Source organism: Anolis carolinensis, unplaced genomic scaffold (genome assembly GCF_035594765.1).
Source record: "Anolis carolinensis isolate JA03-04 unplaced genomic scaffold, rAnoCar3.1.pri scaffold_8, whole genome shotgun sequence".
NCBI lineage: Eukaryota > Metazoa > Chordata > Lepidosauria > Squamata > Dactyloidae > Anolis > Anolis carolinensis.
In genome coordinates this window covers 15,646,296-15,667,928 of record NW_026943819.1, presented here as the reverse complement: position 1 = coordinate 15,667,928, position 21,633 = coordinate 15,646,296, and the positions used below count along the sequence as shown (strand labels likewise).

Here is a 21,633-nt window from a genome sequence, read left to right as displayed (position 1 = left end):
GGCTTAAAGCCAACCTTAAAAACTGTGGCATAGACACTGAGAACTGGGAAGCCCTGGCCCTTGAGCGCTCTAACTGGAGGTCAGCTGTGACCAGCAGTGCTGTGGAGTTCAAAGAGGCATGAATGGAGGGCCTAAGGGAGAAACGTGCCAAGAGGAAGGCCCGTCAAGCCAACCCTGACTGGGACCGCCTTCCACCTGGAAACCGATGTCCTCATTGCGGGAGAATATGCGGGTCAAGAATAGGTCTCTTCAGCCACCTACGGACACACCCCAAGATCCTGTAATTGGAGGACCATCATCCTCGGCCTACGAGGGATCACCTAAGTAAGTAATCGGCTAAGCAAACGAACCCAAAGGGTGCTCACCAATGCGTCGTCTTCATCTTGGAAAGAAGTCACAAGTGGAGTGCCGCAGGGTTCCGTCCTGTGCCCGGTTCTGTTCAACATCTTTATTAATGACTTAGACGAAGGGTTAGAAGGCACGATCATCAAGTTTGCAGACAACACAAAACTGGGAGGGATAGCTAACACTCCAGAAGACAGGAGCAGAATTCAAAACGATCTTGACAGACTAGAGAGATGGGCCGAAACTAACAAAATGAAGTTCAACGGGGACAAATGCAAGATACTTCACTTTGGCAGAAAAAATGGAAATCAAAGATACAGAATGGGGGGCGTCTGGCTAGACAGCAGTACATGTGAAAAAGATCTTGGAGTCCTCGTAGACAACAAGTTAAACATGAGCCAACAATGTGATGCGGCAGCTAAGAAACCCAACGGGATTCTGGCCTGCATCAATAGGGGTATAGCATCTAGATCCAGGGAAGTCCTGCTCCCCCCCTATTCTGCCTTGGTCAGACCACACCTGGAATACTGTGTCCAATTCTGGGCACCACAGTTGAAGGGAGATGTTGATAAGCTGGAAAGCGTCCAGAGGAGGGCTACTAAAATGATCAAGGGTCTGGAGAACAAGCCCTATGAGGAGTGGCTTAAAGAACTGGGCATGTTTAGCCTGCAGGAAAGAAGGCTGAGAGGAGACATGATAACCATGTACAAATATGTGAGGGGAAGTCATAGGGAGGAGGGAGCAAGCTTGTTTTCTGCTGCCCTGCAGACTAGGACACGGAACAATGGCTTCAAACTACAGGAAAGGAGATTCCACCTGAACATCAGGAAGAACTTCCTCACTGTGAGAGCTGTTCGACAGTGGAACTCTCTGCCCGGAACTGTGGTGGAGGCTCCTTCTTTGGAGGCTTTTAAGCAGAGGCTGGATGGCCATCTGTCGGGGGTGCTTTGAATGCGATTTCCTGCTTATTGGCAGGGGGTTGGACTGGATGGCCCATGAGGTCTCTTCCAACTCTACTATTCTACGATTCTATGATTCTATAAAAGAGAAACGTGCCAAGAGGAAGGAGCGTCAAGCCAACCCTGACCGAGACCGCCTTCCACCTGGAAACCGATGTCCTCATTGCAGGAGAACATGCAGATCAAGAATAGGTCTCTTCAGCCACCTACGGACACACCCCCAAGATCCTGTAACTGGAGGACCATCATTCTCGGCCTACGAGGGATCGCCTAAATAAGTAAGTAAGTCTGCGTACAAGTTGAATAGGGAGGGTGAAAGTATGAAGCCCTGTCGCACTCCTTTCCAAATCTTGAACCAGTCGGTTGCTCTGTGATCTTTTCTTACTGTGGCTACTTGGTCTTTATTATCTTCCTTGATTTTCTGGGTTGTATGGCTGTGTGGAGGGCCCTGGTGGTGGCGCAGCGTGTTAAAGCGCTGAGCTGCTCAACTTGCAGACTGAAAGGTGCCAGGTTCAAATCCCGGGAGTGGAATGAGCGCCCGCTGTTAGCCCCAGCTCCTTCCAACTTAGCAGTTCGAAAACATGCCAATGTGAGTAGATCAACAGGGGAAGGTAATGCCGGCCACATGACCTTGGAGGTGTCTACAGACAACGCTGGCTCTTCGCCTTAGAAATGGAGATGAGCACCAACCCCCCAGAGTCAGACATGACTGGACTTAACGTCCGGGGGAACCTTTACCTTTACCTTATGGCTGTGTGGAAGGGCCCCCAATCTCTCAATGGTAGGACCCAGTATTGAACACAGTGTGAATCCAGGTAAGGTGAGCCAAGCCTGCTACAGCAGCCCTACCATTGGTAAGCCTCATTAGGGAGGAAGTTCCAGAGCCGCGGACCACCACCAAAAAGGCCCTCTTGTTCCCACCAACCACGCCTGCAATGGTGGTGGGACCGAAAGAAGGGCCTCTCCTGCGGATCTCAGGGCTCAAGTGAGTTGGTAGAAGGAGATACAGTCCTTCAAGTAGGCTGGGCCTGAACCATATAGGGCTTTGTAGGCTAAAATCACAGGTGCAGCTGGCGGGGACGAGAGACAGGGCCTTCTCAGTGGTGGCTCCTTGGCTGTGGAACTCCCTCCCTAGTGACATCCGGCAGGCTCCATCCCTTTTGAGTTTTAGAAAGAAAGTGAAGACCTGGCTATGTGAGCAAGCGTTCAAAGAATAAGTTTCGTTGGCTTCGACTCGGTCTGGACTAAGGTTTATGTACCCTGTTTCCCTGAAAATAAGACATTCCCAAAAAATAAGACCTAGTAGAAGTTTTGCTGAATTGCTAAACATAAGGCCTCCCCCGGAAGTAAGACCTAGCAAAGTTTTTGTTTGGAAGCATGCCCAGTACCTGCCAAACAAAACACCATAGCATGCAGGATTGGTAAATGTACATAATAATAATAATAATAATAATAATAATAATAATAATAATAATAATAATAATAATAATAATAAGTGAATAAAAAGTGAAGAACCTGCTTTGATTGAAGTCAAAAATCAGAAACTCCTCAAAACACAGCAGACAAAAAACCAGTACAAGAAAACCGCACTACAAACTAGAGCTGACAGCTGGCACAACAAAACACTGCATGGAAAGTTCCTTGACAAAATTGAAGGAAAAGCTGATAAGGAGAAGACCTGGCTCTGGCTCACGAATGGGACCCTGAAGAAGGAGACAGAAGGCCTGATCCTTGCAGCCCAGGAGCAAGCCATCAGAACAAATGCAATTAAGGCCAAGATTGAAAAATCAGCTGATGACCCAAAATGCAGACTGTGCAAGGAAACCGACGAAACCATTGATCATATCCTCAGCTGCTGTAAGAAAATCGCACAGACAGACTACAAACAGAGGCACAACTATGTGGCCCAAATGATTCATTGGAACTTATGCCTCAAGTACCACCTCCCAGCAGCAAAGAACTGGTGGGATCACAAACCTGCAAAAGTATTGGAAAATGAGCACGCAAAGATACTGTGGGACTTCCAAATCCAGACTGACAAAGTTCTGGAACACAACACACCAGACATCACAGTTGTGGAAAAGAACAAGGTTTGGATCATTGATGTTGCCATCCCAGTGACAGTCGCATAGATGAAAAACAACAGGAAAAACTCAGCCGCTATCAAGACCTCAAGATTGAACTTCAAAGACTCTGGCAGAAACCAGTACAGGTGGTCCCGGTGGTGATGGGCACACTGGGTGCTGTGCCAAAAGATCTCAGCCGGCATTTGGAAACAATAGACATTGACAAAATCACCATCTGCCAACTGCAAAAGGCCACCCTACTGGGATCTGCACGCATCATCAGAACTTACATCACACAGTCCTAGACACTTGGGAAGTGTTCGACTTGTGGTTTTGCGAAACGAAATCCAGCATATCTATCTTGTTTGCTGTGCCATACAACGTCGTTGTGTTGATAATAATAATAATAATAATAATAATTTTATTTTTATACCCCACCTCCATCTCCCCAGAGGGACTTGGGGCGGCTTACATACCGGTTGTATATGGAAATAATGATAGTAACAAGAAATTCTTGACAGGAGTCACAGTTTGTCTGGTTTAGTTATATTGGTTTGTGATGACAACTACTGTACAGTATAAAATCAATGTTCATTTGAATATGAATTCTTCTTAATGGAAAAATAAGACATCCCCTGAAAATAAGACCTAGCGCATCTTTGGGAGTAAAAAATAATATAAGACACTGTCTTATTTTCGGGGAAACACGGTACAAGGTTTTGTGGATGAATGGCTCAAATATTTTGTATTATTATTATATATTCAAGGTGCAGACTATCATCTATAAAGCCCTAAACGGTTTGGGACCCACCTACCTCCATGACCGTATTTCCTTTCATAAACCTGCCCGATCTTTACAATCATCCGGGGAGGCCCTTTTAGCACCACTGTCTTTATCCCAGGCCCGCCTTGTGAGTACAAGGGAGAGGGCCTTTTCTGCTGTGGCCCCCCGATTGTGGAACTCACTACCTACTGAAATTAGGCAAGCTCCCACGCTGTTAGCTTTTAGGAAAGACTTGAAAACATGGCTCTTCCGCTGTGCCTTTGGTGAGTAATTTCTGTTATTTCTGTGTTACTCCCACCCCGAACATCTATCCTCTAGATTACCCCACTTCCATATGTCCCTGCCCGCAGTGGAGTACCCCTATGTCCCTCTCACCCCAGGTTTTATCTTTGTGTTCACGTGGCCTGCCCTTGTTTTACTGTTTTTTGATTTCTTGATGTTGATGCATTTATTGTATTTTTAATGGTGCTATGTTATGTTGTTTTATATTTTGTTATATTGTATTGCTCTGGGCATGGCCCCATGTTAGCCGCCCCGAGTCCCCGTTGGGGAGATGGTGGCGGGGTATAAATAAAGTTTTATTATTATTATTATTATTATTATTATTATTATTATTATTTTAAATCTGCATTTAATTGCTTATGTTTTATTCTTTTGTATTGTTGTTTATTGGCATTGAATTCTGCCAGTTTTGTAAGCCGCCCTGAGTCCCTTCGGGTGAGAAGAGCGGGATAGAAATAATGGAAATAAATAAATAAAATAAAATAAGCGGCTGAAGGGAAGGATGCTGAAGGTGTGCCACCTGGCGATAAGGCAAAGGGCGGGCGTGCCACGGCTCTTGCTCTTTAAGGGGCCGCCCACGAGGGAAAAGCAAGAGGGGGCGGGGGAGACGAGCCTTAGTCGCCGGCGCTCTTCATTCATTAGCTCCTTGGCTCTACCCGGCGGCGGGCGGGCGGGCGCTCATGATGGGGCTGTACCTGTTGCTGGGCGCGTTGCTGCTCCTGCTGCTGCTGCTCCTGGGCGCCGTGCTGGTGGGCTTCCCGGGACGGCCCTCCAGGAGCCCCTTCCAGGAGGATGCCCGGCGGCCCCCGGAGCCCCTTGTGACCGACAAGGAGGCGAGGAAGAGGGTCCTCAAGCAAGGTGAGGCGTGGAAGGAGGCAGGCAGGGAGGGATGCTGCCCAGGTGAGGCGCCTTTTCACCAGTGGCTTCTCTTGGACACAATGACAGCCCGCTAAAGCAGGTCGCCATCCCATAATAGAACCCCCAGCCTGCGACAATTGCCCTAGTACAGAAAGGATGCGACCAACTCACACTCCTTGCCCCATTGCACCTTGTCTTTATCAGGACTTGTTTTTATTCAGGATTGAAGAAAGAAATAAAGTTGGTGGAAAAGAACTCAAGACTATCCCAAAGTGTAGGTGTCAGGGCCGTAGCCAGAAAAAAAAGGGGGGGGGGAGCGGGGTTTGAAACTTTTAAAGCAAATAATAATAATAATAATTTTATTCTTATACCCCGCCCCATCTCCCCGAAGGGACTCTGGGTGGCTTACATGGGGCCAAGCCCAGTCAACAACAATAAAATAACACCATAAAACAGATTAAAAACAATCAAAACCAGTCATAAAAATTCACATATAAAGACAAAAGGTAAAATCTAGATAAAATCAGGAGAAACCTGGGCCAAAGTGCTAATTACAGTAGAGTCTCACTTATCCAAGCTAAACGGGCCGGCAGAAGCTTGGATAAGCAAATAACTTGGATAATAAGGAGGGATTAAGGAAAAGCCTATTAAACATCAAATTAGGTTATGATTTTACAAATTAAGCAGCAAAACATCATGTTAGACAACAAATTTGACAGAAAAAGTAGTTCAGTATGCAGTAACGTTATGTTATAATTACTGTATATACGAATTTAGCACCAAAATATCACTATATATTGAAAACGTTGACTACAAAAATGGCTTGGATAATCCAGAAGCTTGGATAAGCGAGGCTTGGATTAGTGAGTCTCTACTGTATGTCGAAATCATCAGGAGGAGGTGGATTGTCTAAATTATCGTCACCTTCAAGGTGCTGGAATTATGAAGAGTATGTCCATAATGCGAAATAATTTAGAAATCTGGCTCCATCGATAAACTTCCGTCGGCACTCAAGACAGATAAACTTCAAAATAAACTAAAACTAAAGATATATTATTTAATTATTTGGTGACAGCGGCCAGAATTGTTTATGCAAAGAATGGGAAGATCAAAGAATCTCCTACATCAGAAGACTGGATCATGAAAGTATTAGATATAATGAAAATGGATATTCTAACCTATCAATTGAAAGATACACAGGGAATCCAAAAAAAAAAAAAAAAAAGACTGGACTCTAATAAAAGATTATCTCAATGCAAACAAGGAAAAATGAATTCTTAGACTAAACTATAGAAACACTTCTGGAGAAGAACCAGATGTGGAAACGCCGAAAGGGAAACCAGAAGAACTAAATGAAATGGTATTTATAAAACCAAAGTTATATAACTTGAAGACAGAGGAAGGAAGTCAACAGATTTCTCCTTATATCCCCCCCTCCCGGGTTTCCCCTTTCCAATCACCTACCTTACCTTCCCATATCCCACACAAGCCCAGACCCAATCTTTTCACATATCCTTCCCTTCAATTCCCCCCCCCCCTCTCTCAGTCTCTGGAAAATCAATAAAGATAATTTTTTTAAAAAAGACAGATAAACTTCAGTGGACACTCATAGGGATTCAGTTAATCGGTTAAGATTCATGAATAAACCAGGTTTTTTTTAAAAAAAAAACCCTGAAACATTTTTTGGGGGGTTGAAACTCTAACCCCCCCCTTAGCTACAGCCCTGGTAGGTGTTCATACCTGCTGTAATAAACACATCCTAGACACCCAACTACTACGGAAAGGAACTCACACTTGTTGCATTGCTCCTTTTTATTATCATTAGAAGGAGTTGGTTTTAGTCAGCACTAAAAAAAAGGTTAGGAAAAACACCCAAAGACTATACCAAATAGCAGGTGTTCATCATATATAACACTGCTACATCTACAAGAATGCCACTGAACACAAACACACTGATCTAAGGCATATCTGCTCTGATAAACACATCCTAGGCACACAACTACTACGGAAATGAACTCACACTCGTCTCATTGCTTCTTATTATTATTAATATTATTATTAGGATGAGTCATTTTTGTTCAGCACTAAAAAAAAGTTAGGAAAAAGACCCAAAGACTATACCAAAGAGCAAGTATTCGATCTATGCTCCAATTCTGTGGAACTCATTGCCTCTATATGTTTATTTATTTTATTTACAGTATTTATATTCCACCCTCTCACCCCGAAGGGGACTCAGGGCGGATCACATTATACACACACAGGGCAAACATTCAATGCCCATAAACACATCAAACAGAGACTGAGACAGACAGACGCAGAGGCAATTTAACCTCCTTCTGAGGGGATGTTCGATTCTGGCCACAGGGGGGAGCAGCGGCTTCACCATCCACTCTGACGGCACTTCCTCATTCCAGGTCGTAAATTAGTTAAACTTGTCTCCCCACTTTATAAGTGGTACCTTATTTCCTACTTGATAGATGCAACTATCTTTCGGATTGCTAGGTCAGCAACGAGCAGGGGCTATTTTTTATTTTTAATTGACGGGTGCTCACCCCGCCACGGGCTGGCCTCGAACTCATGACCTCATGGTCAGAGTGATTTGTTGCAGCTGCTCAACAGCCTGTGCCACAACCCTATATGTTAGAGCAATATCAGAGTTGCGACCTTTTGGAAAAGCACTCAAGACTTGGCTGTTTGGTTGTGCATTTAAGTAAATCAGATCTAATTTGCCAAATAGTCACTGTTGAATGTTTTTAGGTTGAATGTTTTTATGTTGAATGTTTTTATGTTGAATGCTTTTATGTTGAATGTTTTTATGTTGAATGTTTTTATGTTGAATGTTTTTATGTTGAATGTTTTTATATTGTGGAATGATATTTTAAATTGTAAGTCGCTCGGAGCACTCTGGTGGAGAGCGACTAATTAAGAAATAAAGTGAAGTGAAGTGAAGTGAAGTATTCACCATATAGAACACTGCTACATCTGAGAGAAGGCTATCGAACACAAATACATTTACCCAAGGCATACCTGCTCTGATAAGCACATTGTAGACACACGACTACTACAGAAACGAACTCACAGTCGTCTCATTGCTCCTTTTTATTCAGGATTAAAGGACTGGAGAGTTAGGAAAAGACAATACCAAAGAGCATATGTTCATCATATAGAAAACCGTTACATCTGAGAGAATGCCATCGAACATAAATGCACTGACCTAAGCCATACATAAACATGTACTAGACACACAACCACCACAGAAACTATTCTGTGAACCTCACACTTCTTGTCTCATGGCTCCTTTTTATTATTACCATATTACCATGTATTATTACTCACATTGTAACACACCACTGATCCTAAAACGAACCCTAATTTCAGTACAACCACCACCAACAAAAATAATTAAGACATGCCTGTGATTCTAAGATGCACCTGATTTTGAGAGATGTTTATCTAGGGAAAAAGTGAGTCTTAGAATTGAAGGAATAGAGTATTAGTCGTAATTTTTTATTCAGAACCAAAGGAAAAAGTCATACAGTAGAGTCTCACGTATCCAAGCTAAACGGGCCGGCAGAACCTTGGATAAGCAAATATCTTGAATAATAAGGAGGGATTAAGGAAAAGCCTATTAAACATCAAATTAGGTTACGATTTTACAAATTAAGCACTAAAACATCATGTTATATAACAAATTTGACAGAAAAAGTAGTTCAATACGCAGTAATGTTATGTTGTAATTACTGTATTTACGAATTTAGCACCAAAATATCATGATATATTGAAAACATTGACTACAAAAATGCCTTGGATAGTCCAGAATCTTGGATAAGCGAGTCTTGGATAAGTGACGCTACTGTATATAATATAAGTAATATATAATTAAAAACTGCTACATTTAAGAAAACTCTTTCCTCTGACATGCACACTAAGCTCAGACATACCTGCACTAATGAACACAGACTAGATGCACAACGGCTACAGAAACTATGCTACTATGCTCATTGCTTTACTGCTCCTTTTTCTTAATAGTTGTAGAAGCAATTTTCATACAGAACTAAAAAAAACATTAAATTTATCATATATGACATTGAAATGGTTACATTGAAAAAAACTCCATCTAACACAAACACACTGACCTAAGACGCATTTGCTCTAATAAACTAAATCTAACACAAACACATTAAGCTAAGACGTACTGCTCTCATCAACATATACAGATGGATTTGGTTCCTTTTGGAAACAAACTCCATGTTCAGTATCGATTGTAATCTGCCAGTAAGGCATACAATATATACATACACTTTGATAACTAAAAGTGTACATTTATTTCACAATATTTTTATTTATACCATTTTCCACTTTTATTAAAAATATAAGTCATTTATTTCTTATAAAACCTTATTGTTATGAGTGAGTCCCAGTTGTCTTCCGAAGACCAATTCTGCCACTTGTTGCTCTGTTTAGATCAGGACTCCTTAAACTTTTCCCCTTACAACCCCTTTCAATTTGAGAAATATTTACGCGATCCCAGGTATATAAAAGAGGTATACTGATACTAAATCAGCACTTCAAGTCTTGCTAAAGAAGCTGATTTTCCTTTTTGTGGGGTTCGTCTGAAGCAATTTCTGACAAATCCACTGTAAACACTGCAAATTGTTGCTCACCTATTTGTGTAAATGGGTTGCATTCAGAAACCTTTTACTGTTGTCACATTGGGGACCCCATTTGGGATCAGGATCCATAGTTTAAAATCCAGTGCTTTAGAGAACACTATATAAACACACTTCCACTTTTAATAACATTCCTCTAATTGGTGCAATGATTCCCAATCTATGGTGTAAATCCCACGAAACGTCATAGGTTGGCTTCTGAGCAAGCAAGGGCTCTCCGTTCTACAAGGAGCTTTCTCTCATGTAAACGTGTCCAGGATTTTCATCTCTGTTGCTAGGGAGAACTGGAGATCACTCAGTCTGTGTCTGATAGCTCAAGTTTTGAAAAATCATATACTTAGTAGGGTTGTGCTTTTCGGGTAAACCTTGACACGTTTCGTGTCCCGGCTTTTGGGGCCCCAATCTGTTTTTTGGGAGCCTCCAAAAAACAGATATCTGTTTTTGCTCTGAGGTGCCAAAAGATCCATTTTCTATCAGCACATTATGGGGGGGGGGGGGGGGGGGGGCTTCCCAGGCTCCTCATCCTGTCATTTTAAGCATTGGGGCTGTTTTACTGTACAGTGTTCCCTCACTACTTCGCGATTTGCTTTTCGCGGATTCGCTGTTTTACAGTTTTTCAATAAATTCTAATATATATATATATATAAGAGTGATGGAATCCCGGTGGCCGACAAAACAACAAAAGTAAAGGCCCCCCAACTTCGAAAATTGACAGCACAACCCCTCATCCATGCCTCTAGGTTGATACAAGAAAAAGAAAAGAAAAATAAAGTCCTAATTAGAGGGAGAGGAATAATTGTTTTTTATCCAATTGCTGCCAGTTAGAAGGCTAAGCTTGGTCATGTTATATAACAAAATTGACAGAAAAAGTAGTTCAATACGCAGTAATGCTATGTAGTAATTACTGTATTTACGAATTTAGCACCAAAATATCACAATGTATTGAAAACCTTGACTACAAAAATGTGTTGGATAATCCAGAACCTTGGATAAGTGAGTGTTGGATAAGTGAGACTCTACTGTAGTTGTTATACTCCAGAAACTTCATTTTTTGGCTGATGATAGTACTATTATTTCCTTTAGCCTAGGCACTTGGTTTGTAATTTTCCTTAATGAAAATATGCAATTTTTAACCTGTATAGGTAGGTAGGTAAATGTTTTTCCCTGACATTAAGTCCATTCATGTCCGACTCTAGGGATTGGTGCTCATCTCCATTTCTAAGCTGAAGAGCCAACGTTGTCCATAGATACCTCCAAGGTCATGTGGCCATGGAGCGCTGTTACCTTTTTTCCGGATTGGTACCTATTGATCTACTCACATTTGCATGTTTTTGAACTGCTAGGTTAGCAGAAGCTGGGGCTAACAGTGAGTGCTCACTCCGTATTCGAACCTGCAACCTTTCGGTCCGCAAGTCCAGCAGCTCAGCGCTTTAACACACTGCGCCACCAGCGGTTCCCTTTGTGCAGACCACAAAAACAAATTTTTTGCAGTTTAATAAACTTTCCCCATGCTTTATGAGAGAACCAATTAGGAAATGACATTTATAACCCAGGAACAAAAATCGCGTTACATAGTGTAATGTAATAGGTTGGTTTTGGAGGGTCCACATCGTAGAGTTCGACCCACGTATCTGTGGGGGGATAAGTTCTAAGACCATCCACAATAGATAACTAAAACTGTGGATAATAGCAAACCCTTTTTATTTTTATTTTTATTTACTATTTTGGGGTCAGAAACATACTATAAACTCAGACTGGAGCTGTAGAACAGAGCTTTCCAAACTGTGTGTGGCAACACATTAGTGTGTCAGCTGCAGTGTGCAAGTAAGTATGTTGCCTAAATGTGATGAGAAACTTCTGAGCCTATGTGAAATAAGTAATATCACTAAAATGCTTGATGATGAAATGTGAGTGTCTTCATCTAATATTCCACCAAATATTCAAAAGCTGTTCAAAAGAAATTCACTCCTGAAAGAGTTATTAGCATGGAAAAAGGGGCTTCAACTGAAGCTTTATCTCCAATCCTTGTTTCCACAATAAGCCAATTTTTAGCTATGCAGAGCATGGGACCCAGCATTGTGTAAGTGTTGGACTAGAATTCAGGGAGATCAGGGTTGAAATCCCCACCCAGCTATTGAGACCCATTGCTTCAGCTTTCTGGGTAAATCTTGTCAAGAAAACCCTATGATAGGATGATCATAAGCCAGAGTCAACTTGAAGGCGCATCACAAAAAGGAGCCACATTAGAGATCAAAGACGTCTTGTCAAGTTTAATTTTGTCCAAGTTTTCATGGGGAGGAACCCACTTCATCCACTTCAAGTGTGTAGAAATCCTTATGGCAATCCTGACATAGCCTCAGTGTTCACCCCAGTCTAAGGCTCTTCCCACGACCTTGTAGCACCTTAACTTCCTTCTTGTTTACAAGTTCCACTCAGTGCACTTTGCCCAGCTCATTTTATGTTTTTATTGCTGTGTTTCTCAAGTGTTTTATAATGACTGTGATTTTTAATGCCTTTTAAATTTATTTGTGTGTTTTGTATTTGATATTATTGTATATTGGTTTTATATCTGTAAGCCGCCCCGAGTCCCTCTGGGGAGATGGTGGCGGGGTACAAAAATAAAATTATTATTATTATTATTATTATTATTATTATTATTATTATTATTATTATGGCACAAGATTCTTACATATCATTATTTTAAAATGGTATGGTGAGATACAAATTAACAAATCGGGGTGAATCTAAACAGAGAAGTTACACACAGTCCCCAATCAAAAGGTATTGGGTACCTCTTCCATGTTATCTTCCTTGATAGATTTTTTTCTCCTGCTAAGAAAAAATGTGCGAAAACACAGAAGGTTATCATGAAAATTTGGTAGAGAAAAGATTTCTCTGAAAGCATCCTTGCTCAAACCTGTCTTATAGCACCATAAGTAAAACTGTATAAAGTAACAAGTTTGCAGTGCAGAAACTTCAGATGGAATTTGGAGACAATTCTGGGTGAAAACTCAAAAGAATGCTTTGGTGTATCACAGGAGATTTGTATCAAGAATAATAGCTTTTTATTGTGCTGCATTATGTTAATGGGCTTACCTAATATGAACTTGTTGGAGTTATCTATATCTACGACAGCTGGTGTTCATAAGAGTCATTTCTCATATGGTGCCCTTGGCGGCGCAATGAGTTAAACCCTTGTGCCGGCAGGACTGTTGACCGACGGGTCGGCGGTTCGAATCTGGGGAGAGCAGATGAGCTCCCTCTGTCAGCTCCAGCTCCCCATGCGGAGTCATGAGAAAAGCCTCTCATAAATATGGTAAAACATCAAACATCCGGGCATCCCCTGGGAAAAGTCCTTGGAGAAGGCTAATTCTCTCACACCAGAAGTGACTTGCAGTTTCTCAAGTTGCTCCTGGCACACAAAGAAAAAATCTCATACATTCTGCAATTCAGTTTCTCTATGATCTCTTTATAAACAACTAGCTGTGCCTGGCCACACGTTGCTGTGGCTGATGGGAATCATTTGTTGACCAGTTGGAATAGCAGTGAATAGCCTTGCAGTCTTAAAGTCTGGGTGTTTTCTCCTTACGTGAATCGTTGTTTGGTGAGCTGGAATACAATGGAATAGGTTTCCTGCTTGGAAGGCTGGGTATTTGTGTTGTAGGGAAATGGTTTTTTAGCCAATTTGAATGGCACTGAATAGCCTCGCTGTTTCAAAGACTGCTTTCTACATAGGGGCATCCTTTCTTGGGCAGGCAGAATGAGACGAAGTAGCCTCATGGCTTGAAACCCTGAGGGTGTACTATGAAGGGGAAATCTTGCTTGGTTAGGCTGAACAGCACTGAATAGCCTTGCTGTTTGGTAGCCTGGTTGTTTCCTGCCTGGGGGAATCCTTTGTTGGGAGGTGTTAGCTGGCCCTGTTGGTTTCCTTTCTGGAATGCCCATTTTCAGAGTGTTTTCTTTATGTAATGTCCTGATTTTAGAGATTATATTGTTGCTTCCTGCCTGGGGGAATCCTTTGTTGGGAGGTGTCAGCTGGCCCAGTTGTTTCCTTTCTGGAATTTAGAGGCCTCCATCTAAAAAAAACCTAAACCCAAACATTGGGGCCTGGGGGCCTCCCTCCTTGGGGCCAGGGCGCTTCCCGGCCTTGAGGCGTTTATCTCCCAAAGAAAATAGTTAAAAGAAAAGAAACCTTGGTCCTTGCGGCCTCCCTCCGGCCTGGCGGGAGGCGGAGGTGGATCTTGGGGGGGAAGGTTAGGGCTCCGGCTCTCTCGTGGCCGGGGCCGCCCTGAGGCCTGCGGGGCACGGAGGAGCCTGCGATGGTCTTCATGGGGAGGGGGTGCCTTTCTGGAAGCCCCCCCCCCCCGCCTTCGGCTCTGCAGGCCTCCACATCCCAAAAAAAAAAAAAGAAAGAAAAGAAACCTTGGGGCCTCGCGGCCTTGGGAGGCTGAGGTGAGTCGGGGGGGGGACTCGCTCCGGCCTGTGGCGCATGGAGGAAGGGGCGCTTGGGGGGGGGGGGGTTGTTCCATGCCTGCTGGGGCCCCGCCGCGGCCTGAGAATGTTTCCTCCGCGGCCCAACCGCGTGGAGGCCCCTCCTCCTCCTCCGACCACCATGGGCCTTCCAGCTAGGCTGACAGCTGGGGGTTTAAGGTCCCATGGAGGTTTTGGATGGGATTTTTTATTGTATCAACCTAGAGGCATGGATGATGGGCTGTGTTGTCCAATTTCAAGGTTGGGGGGCCCGTAGTTTAGTTGTTTTGCTCGGTGCCACGATGCCATCACTCTTTTATATATATAGATTCAAACCCAAGCATGCAGGGTGTGTGACTTTTTATCCGAAATCTCAGCATTTCATGCATCTGACAAAATCCATTAAGTGTGTGAAACTTCCTGCTATGCTCAATGGATTAGTGTTTAAGATATCACAGGGCTGCTTATGCTTTTGTAGCAGTTTAAAGACTAATTTAAGTGATGGTGGACATCCTTGATCCCATACTTAATGTATAGGACATATTATACTCCACTGGTAGATACCAAATCTTATTTTTTTTAATTTGTTTATGTTCTATCTTTCTCCCGAAACTGGATTGTAAGACAGCTAAGAAGATCAACAAGATGTACAAATACAGTCATAGTTAAGATTAAACCAACTGAAATATTAAAAAAAAATCAAAATGCCATTTTATAAAAAGGATGTCATTTTAGAACACTGTTGTATATAATGAACACTCGCAGAGTGTGGTATCCACTGGGATGGAACCAAACCCCAACAAATACTGAGACCCCATTGTAATCACAGACTACCTTCTAACATTGTGGCCCTCTATAAAATTAAACTTCTTGTAAGTTCATATTTTATATATTACTAGCTTTGCCCGGCCACGCGTTGCTGTGGCTTATGCTTTCAGAGTGTTCCTCTTTATTTACTGTCCTGATTTTAGAGATTATATTGTTCTGTATTATTATATCACAGTAATTATTATATATTATATTTATAATCTTATATTATCTGCTTAGAACTAGATTATATGAGGCCCCTTCTTCACAGCTGTATAAAATGCACACTGAAGTGGATTATATGGCAGTGTGGACTCAAGATAATCCAGTTCAAAGCAGATAATATAAGATTATAAATGGGTTATATAGCTGTGTGGAAGGGCCTTGAGTCTACACTGCCATATAATCCAGTTCAAATCTGATATCTGTATTTTATAGGCAGTGTGAAAGAGGCCTAAGTGAGGCTTAACTCTGCCTGTCCCCTGGGCTGAGTGCGTTGCTAGGAGACCAAGTGGGCAGAGATTAGCCTTCTAACTGGCAGCAATTGGATAAAAACAATTATTCCTCTTCCTCTAATTAGGACTTTATTTTTCTTTTTTTGTTTTATGAATGTAGAGGCATGTATGAGGGGTTGTGCTGCCAAGTTTAGTGTTTCTGGGGTGTGTAGTTTTGTTGTTTTGTCCTAGGCCGCAATTTCATTACCCTTTTATATATATAGATTTCAATATTTCCCAATTATTTCATTTTGAGCTACATTGGTCTCAGTCCATTGGCCAAGTTAGAACTTTTTGCATCAGTGACTACAAAGCTCTTAACCGGGAAGAGAAGGCACTGAATGCAAGAATGTGTAGGAATCATTCCTCTGGTAATATGGTGGAAATAACATTTTTAAAATACCTTATATAACAGACTTGTTGTGACAGAGGTGCTTTCATACCCTTCACTTGCTTTCAGTTGATCCTCCCAATTAATTGGAAATATTGCTAGTAGGGAAGGTGTGTGTGTATCCACATCAGTGACACCTATTTAAAATCTGAAACTCCAAAGCCGTATTAACCTGAGTTGGCAGTTCTCACTGTGTGGCAGGTGATGCCTAAGGGCTTGTGTCTACCAGTCAAGCCAAAACCAGTGACAAATTATGACCTTCCCATTTGTATCTCTTTCGTTATCTTGCATTTGTAAGGTAGACATTGTCTTCCTCACCGCACGCTAGCTTCCAAGTCTAACATACCTGCAGCTGCACTTTCATATTGTGATACCATCAAAAACCTTGAAAAGACTGATTTAGCATAACTATCTGTCCTCTGTGAAATGACAAATACATGCCTGCTAAATGGTGAGGTGCTTCGTTGTTTCTCTGGTAAGGAAGGCTTTCAAGAAAATTAATTTTGCTAATGGGAGAAGCTTTCCATGAAAACACATTTATGGTTTACACACTAGTATATGTAATGTGCTAATTTATTTATTTTATTTATTTACTATATTTTACTGTTTACTATATTTCTACCCCGCTCTATCTCACCCCAAAAGGGACTCAGAGCAGCTTACAATTTTGGCAATAATTCAATGCCACATTACAGTACAAAGCATACCAATACAATTTATTATTTATTATTATTTGTGGTATTTATATATCGCCCTTCTCAACGCCGAAGGGGACTCAGGATGGTTCACAGTGTTGGCAACAATGCATGTTGTGCATTAAAATGTGCTAAGAGGATATTATCCCTGCTCAAAACATCTATTAGGTGCTTTGAATTTTTCAAAATGATTGTTAGTGAATTCTCTCTAATAATCATAGATTGTTTGTACATGTTTCCAAGTCCATTTTTCCTAACCGTCAATCTCCCATAAAAGGTAGAGCATTGTTCTGCCATCTCTGCACATACAACGGTCTCTCCTAATGAGTGATCATCAATTAGTTCCAAAATAAACATTTCAGGTTTGAGCAGGGCATTAATCTTCCAAATTCTCCGGATCCACATATATACATAGTCTGTTCCAAAGCACTGTTTGCTGCTTTTGTTGGAGACTAGCCCGGAAGAGAAGTAAAGGAGAGAATTCCAGGAGAGCAATAAAACAAGCCTTTTATTGTTTTCACAGCTAATGATAAGGCAAACAGCCGTAGGCACCCATTTTAGTGGGTCCATACTATGCAAATGGCCATCGCAACATGTGTGTAGCAAACAAAGATTATATACCTTTGGCTTATCTAGAATTGACCAATGGCTGAGGGTCTTCCTCACCTTTCACACCTAATTAGCATAAATGATACCTGTGACCTCATCTGTTTACTCTGAGCTTTCTTCTCTCTTTGGAACAGCCCCTTAGAAAGGCACCAGCTCACAGGAAGGGGGGGGGGGGCATATGCAGAGGCAAAGCTACATAGGCAAAAGTTTACTATTTTCTGGCTTATGGTCCCTTCACCTACTACAATAATAAGAATAATAACAATAGTTCTGCCGCTTCTGTGACTGTTCATTTGGGTTTTGATGATTCCGTAGCCCACTTGTCAATGGATGTCCAGAATCAGCAGCATCCACCGCGGTCCTTTTTATCCTGGGCGACGACCGAGCCAGTATAGACTTCGTTTTGGTTTGATTCTCCATAATACTAATGGGCAGCAAAGAACTGGTGGGATCACAAACCTGCAAAAGTATTGGAAAATGAACATGCAAAGATACTGTGGGACTTCCGAATCCAGACTGACAAAGTTCTGGAACACAACACATCAGACATCACAGTTGTGGAAAAGAAAAAGGTTTGGATAATTGATGTTGTGGTGACAGTCGCATTGACGAAAAACAACAGGAAAAACTCAGCCGCTATCAGGACCTCAAGATTGAACTTCAAAGACTCTGGCAGAAACCAGTGCAGGTGGTCCCGGCGGTGATCGGCACACTGGGTGCCGTGCCAAAAGATCTCAGCCGGCATTTGGAAACAATAGACATTGACAAAATCACGATCTGCCAACTGCAAAAGGCCACCCTGCTGGGATCTGCGCGCATCATCTGAAAATACATCACACAGTCCTAGACACTTGGGAAGTGTTCGACTTGTGATTTTGTGATATGAAATCCAGCATATCTATCTTGTTTGCTGTGTCATACAATAAAATAACAATATTAATTTTTGCACAGTGGAGAAAGGTAAAGAAAGGACAGTGGGGGTTGAGAAAGGTGGAGAGGGAAACCCAGGCATGCAATTTGACTTCCCTCGGTTGAGTCTACACCTTTGCAACAGTTGGTGCATCAGCAAAGTGCATAGCAGGCTTTGTGTCTTGTCACCGGCGAAAATGCAAAGGAGTCTGGAGCAGCATCCTTTATCTTCTCGAAGCAAGAATAATGTGCTTCGTATGAAGACTGTTTGGAACATTTCCCCACATGTATTGTCGAATGCTTTCATGGCCGGAATCATTGGGGTGCTGTGAATTTTCCAGACTGTATGGCCATTTCCCCACATGTCCTACAACCCTTATATGACTCCATGCAATTTTCTTTCCTAAAGTTCAAAACCAATCGCAAAGGACATAATTTTGGGACAGTTGAAAATGTCCAGATAGCTGTAATGAGGGCTTTGAACAACATTTCAGGTGAAGACTTCCTCCGCTGCTATGAAGAATGGCAGTAAAGCTGTGATCGGAGTACTTGGTCACAAGGAGCCTAGTTTGAAGGCGATAAACTGCATTGCGTGTATATTCAATAAGGTAAAGGTAAAGGTTTTCCCCTGACGTTAAGTCCAGTCATGTCTGACCCTGGGGGTTGGTGCTCATCTCCATTTCTAAGCCAAAAAGCTGGCGTTGTCCGTAGACACCTCCAAGGTCATGTGGCCAGCATGACTGCATGGAGCGCCATTACCTTCCCGCCGGAGTGGTACCTATTGATCTATTCACATTGGCACGTTTTCGAACTGCTAGGTTGGCAGGAGCTGGGGCTAACAGCGGCCGCTCACGCCGCTCCTGGGGTTTGAACCTGGGACCTTTCGGTCTCCAGCTCAGTGCTTTAACACACTTTGCCACCGGGGCTATATTCAATAAAAGAATTAAAATATGTGCTTGTCACTCATCATCATGCCAACACATGTTGAATTTCTATTACGTAGCACATCCCACTTCCAGTCCATCATATATAAATGGGTGTCTCCTGACACTCCCTTTTATGAATCTGACGAAGTGAGCTGAAATAAATTGGTTAGCCATAAAGGTGCCACAGTTGTCCTTTTTCCCTTCCAGCTTTTCACGCTGAAGCCAAACTAATACGACCATCTCTTTGCAAACCAATAAAATGAAGTTTCTATGTTTTCACAGAAGTAGCCATGATATTTTCTTGCAGCATGAAAAGAATAAAGGAAATGGGAGGAGAAAAGTGGGGGGAAAGAAATGTAGCCACATCCTTGTGATTCACTGGTTTTTATTTTAGCATGAGCTTTTGTGGATATCAATCCACCCCCTTAGATGCAGTAAAGAATAATACTAAAGCCTCAAATTCTAAATCATGTTTATGTAGTTGTGGGAGTGGAATAGAATTATTAAGATCGAGAAAGGTGCAAATCATGGCCCTCACATATATGGTCAAAGGAGTGCATAAGGTGATACAGGTCATACAGTTCTTTACCGTGGTCCATTAGTATTGATGTCTGAAAACAATCAATCTGCTCATCAAAAGTCAACTTCCAAGCACTTTTTTTAAAAAAAAGTTGTATCTCGTAAATGAAATAGAACCAGGACATGGGAGGACTATTTAAATGAACCATGTATTATGGTGTATCTTGTTCCTACCACACAATCTAATTTTGGATGAGATGGAGCAAACAAGGATAGCTAATGGGAAGAGGAGAGTTGAGGATTATAGCAACAGGATTACATTGGGAGGTTGGGGGTCAGGGAGACTGAATGGGAACGGGCAAGGATAACACTTGCTAGGTAACTTGTTTCTTCCGGTTTTCTACTATACTATAGCTTGGCCTATAGTATGTCTGACTGGAGTCATTCATCACTGACTTTGTTCTTCCATTCCAGGCTTCTCCAGAGACAAAGTTCCTGACCATCTGGACGCTATTGTCATTGGGAGTGGATATGGAGGCCTGGCTGTAGCTGTGATGCTTTCCAAAGCGGGGAAGCGGGTTCTGGTCTTGGAGCAACATGGGAAGGCAGGAGGCTGTTGCCATACCTTCAATGAGAAGGGTTATGAGTTTGATGTAGGTAAGGCAGCTTGAATACACTGGAAGCAGGACAATATACTTCTGAGTTTTGCTTAATCGCAAAGAAAGTACTCATTTAAACTATAGCCCCCAGAATTCTCCCAGTCGTGCAGCCATTGTAACAGGAACTTGTAAATAGTAGTTCCCCACAGCCATATAACCCAGAATATCAAGGCAGAAAATCCCACGATATCTGTATTGAACTGGGTTTTCTGAATCCACACTGCCATATATTCCAGTTCAAAGCAGGTAATGTGTGATTTTATTCAGCTGTGTGGAAGGGACCTAAATCTTGTTTATAACCAAAAGGAACTGTCCTAAGAATTTAAAAAATCCATGCCAAATTTTGCTCAAGAAATCATGATTCTGTGAACTGCATAAATTAGAACCAAACTAGATGGAACAGCCATGTGCGAATAATGTATTCATGATTGCTTATATGTATAACCCAACTTTCTTCAAATAACTGAAGGTGATGGTGCAAAGTTCCTCTACATTAAAATCCTCGTAACAACCCTGTTAAATAAATCAGTTGTAGATTGACTTGCTGAAGGTCAACACATGGGTTTCATAGTTCATAGAGCCCGGGTCTCCTATGCCGGATACTCTAACCATGACATAGTACTGACCTCCCCACCTCCATATCCAGGTTACAAGCATATCAATGCAGCATATTTTTATATCTGGATCTGAATAGCCTGGGCAAGGACAAGTAACACCTTCTGCTGTTTTCCTAATCTGAACCCCTTCTAACTATGTAGGGAATTTGTCACTTTTCAACTGAGAGAAAAAAGACAGCAGGAAAAGAGTTAACCTCCTTCTCTTCAGCTCTGTGGCCCCAATCTGAGCAACCTAGCAAGTTTATCTTGCAAGCGCTTGCTATTATGGGTGATACTAAAAGTGCTGATAAATGATTAAAAATGTGGGCCAAGATTCTTAACAATCAAAGACCTCAGTCATTGTAGTTATCTCTGACAATGACACACACACACCGTTTTTGAACTCTGGAAACCCTGACTAAATAATACAAGCAATGGTCAATGATTCCGGGTGTTGTCATTCAACTTACCTGGGCTGGGGTATATCAGATACCTTGAAAATGACTGTCACATCTGAAAAAGGCTAGTTTAACTAGGAGCCATTCCAGAAAAGGGATTCCCATTGTGTAGGAAAGCAAACTCCATTGCTGTAGT

General features: G+C 42.1%; 1 protein-coding gene across 4 annotated transcripts in view; it reads left to right on the top strand.

The window, feature by feature from the left end:
• The first annotated feature begins 5,119 nt into the window (after window positions 1-5,119).
• retsat (retinol saturase) overlaps window positions 5,120-21,633 on the top strand; it is a 49,830-nt gene continuing 33,316 nt past the window's right edge. For 3 of the 4 annotated variants that reach the window (XM_062961311.1, XM_062961313.1, XM_062961310.1), the window contains exons 1-2: window positions 5,120-5,294; window positions 20,259-20,441. In XM_062961311.1, coding sequence (XP_062817381.1) covers window positions 5,120-5,294; window positions 20,259-20,441 — 358 coding nt within the window. Of the gene's footprint in view, window positions 5,295-13,490; window positions 14,417-20,258; window positions 20,442-21,633 lie in introns of those variants that run through there. The other variant, XM_062961314.1, reaches the window with a different exon arrangement.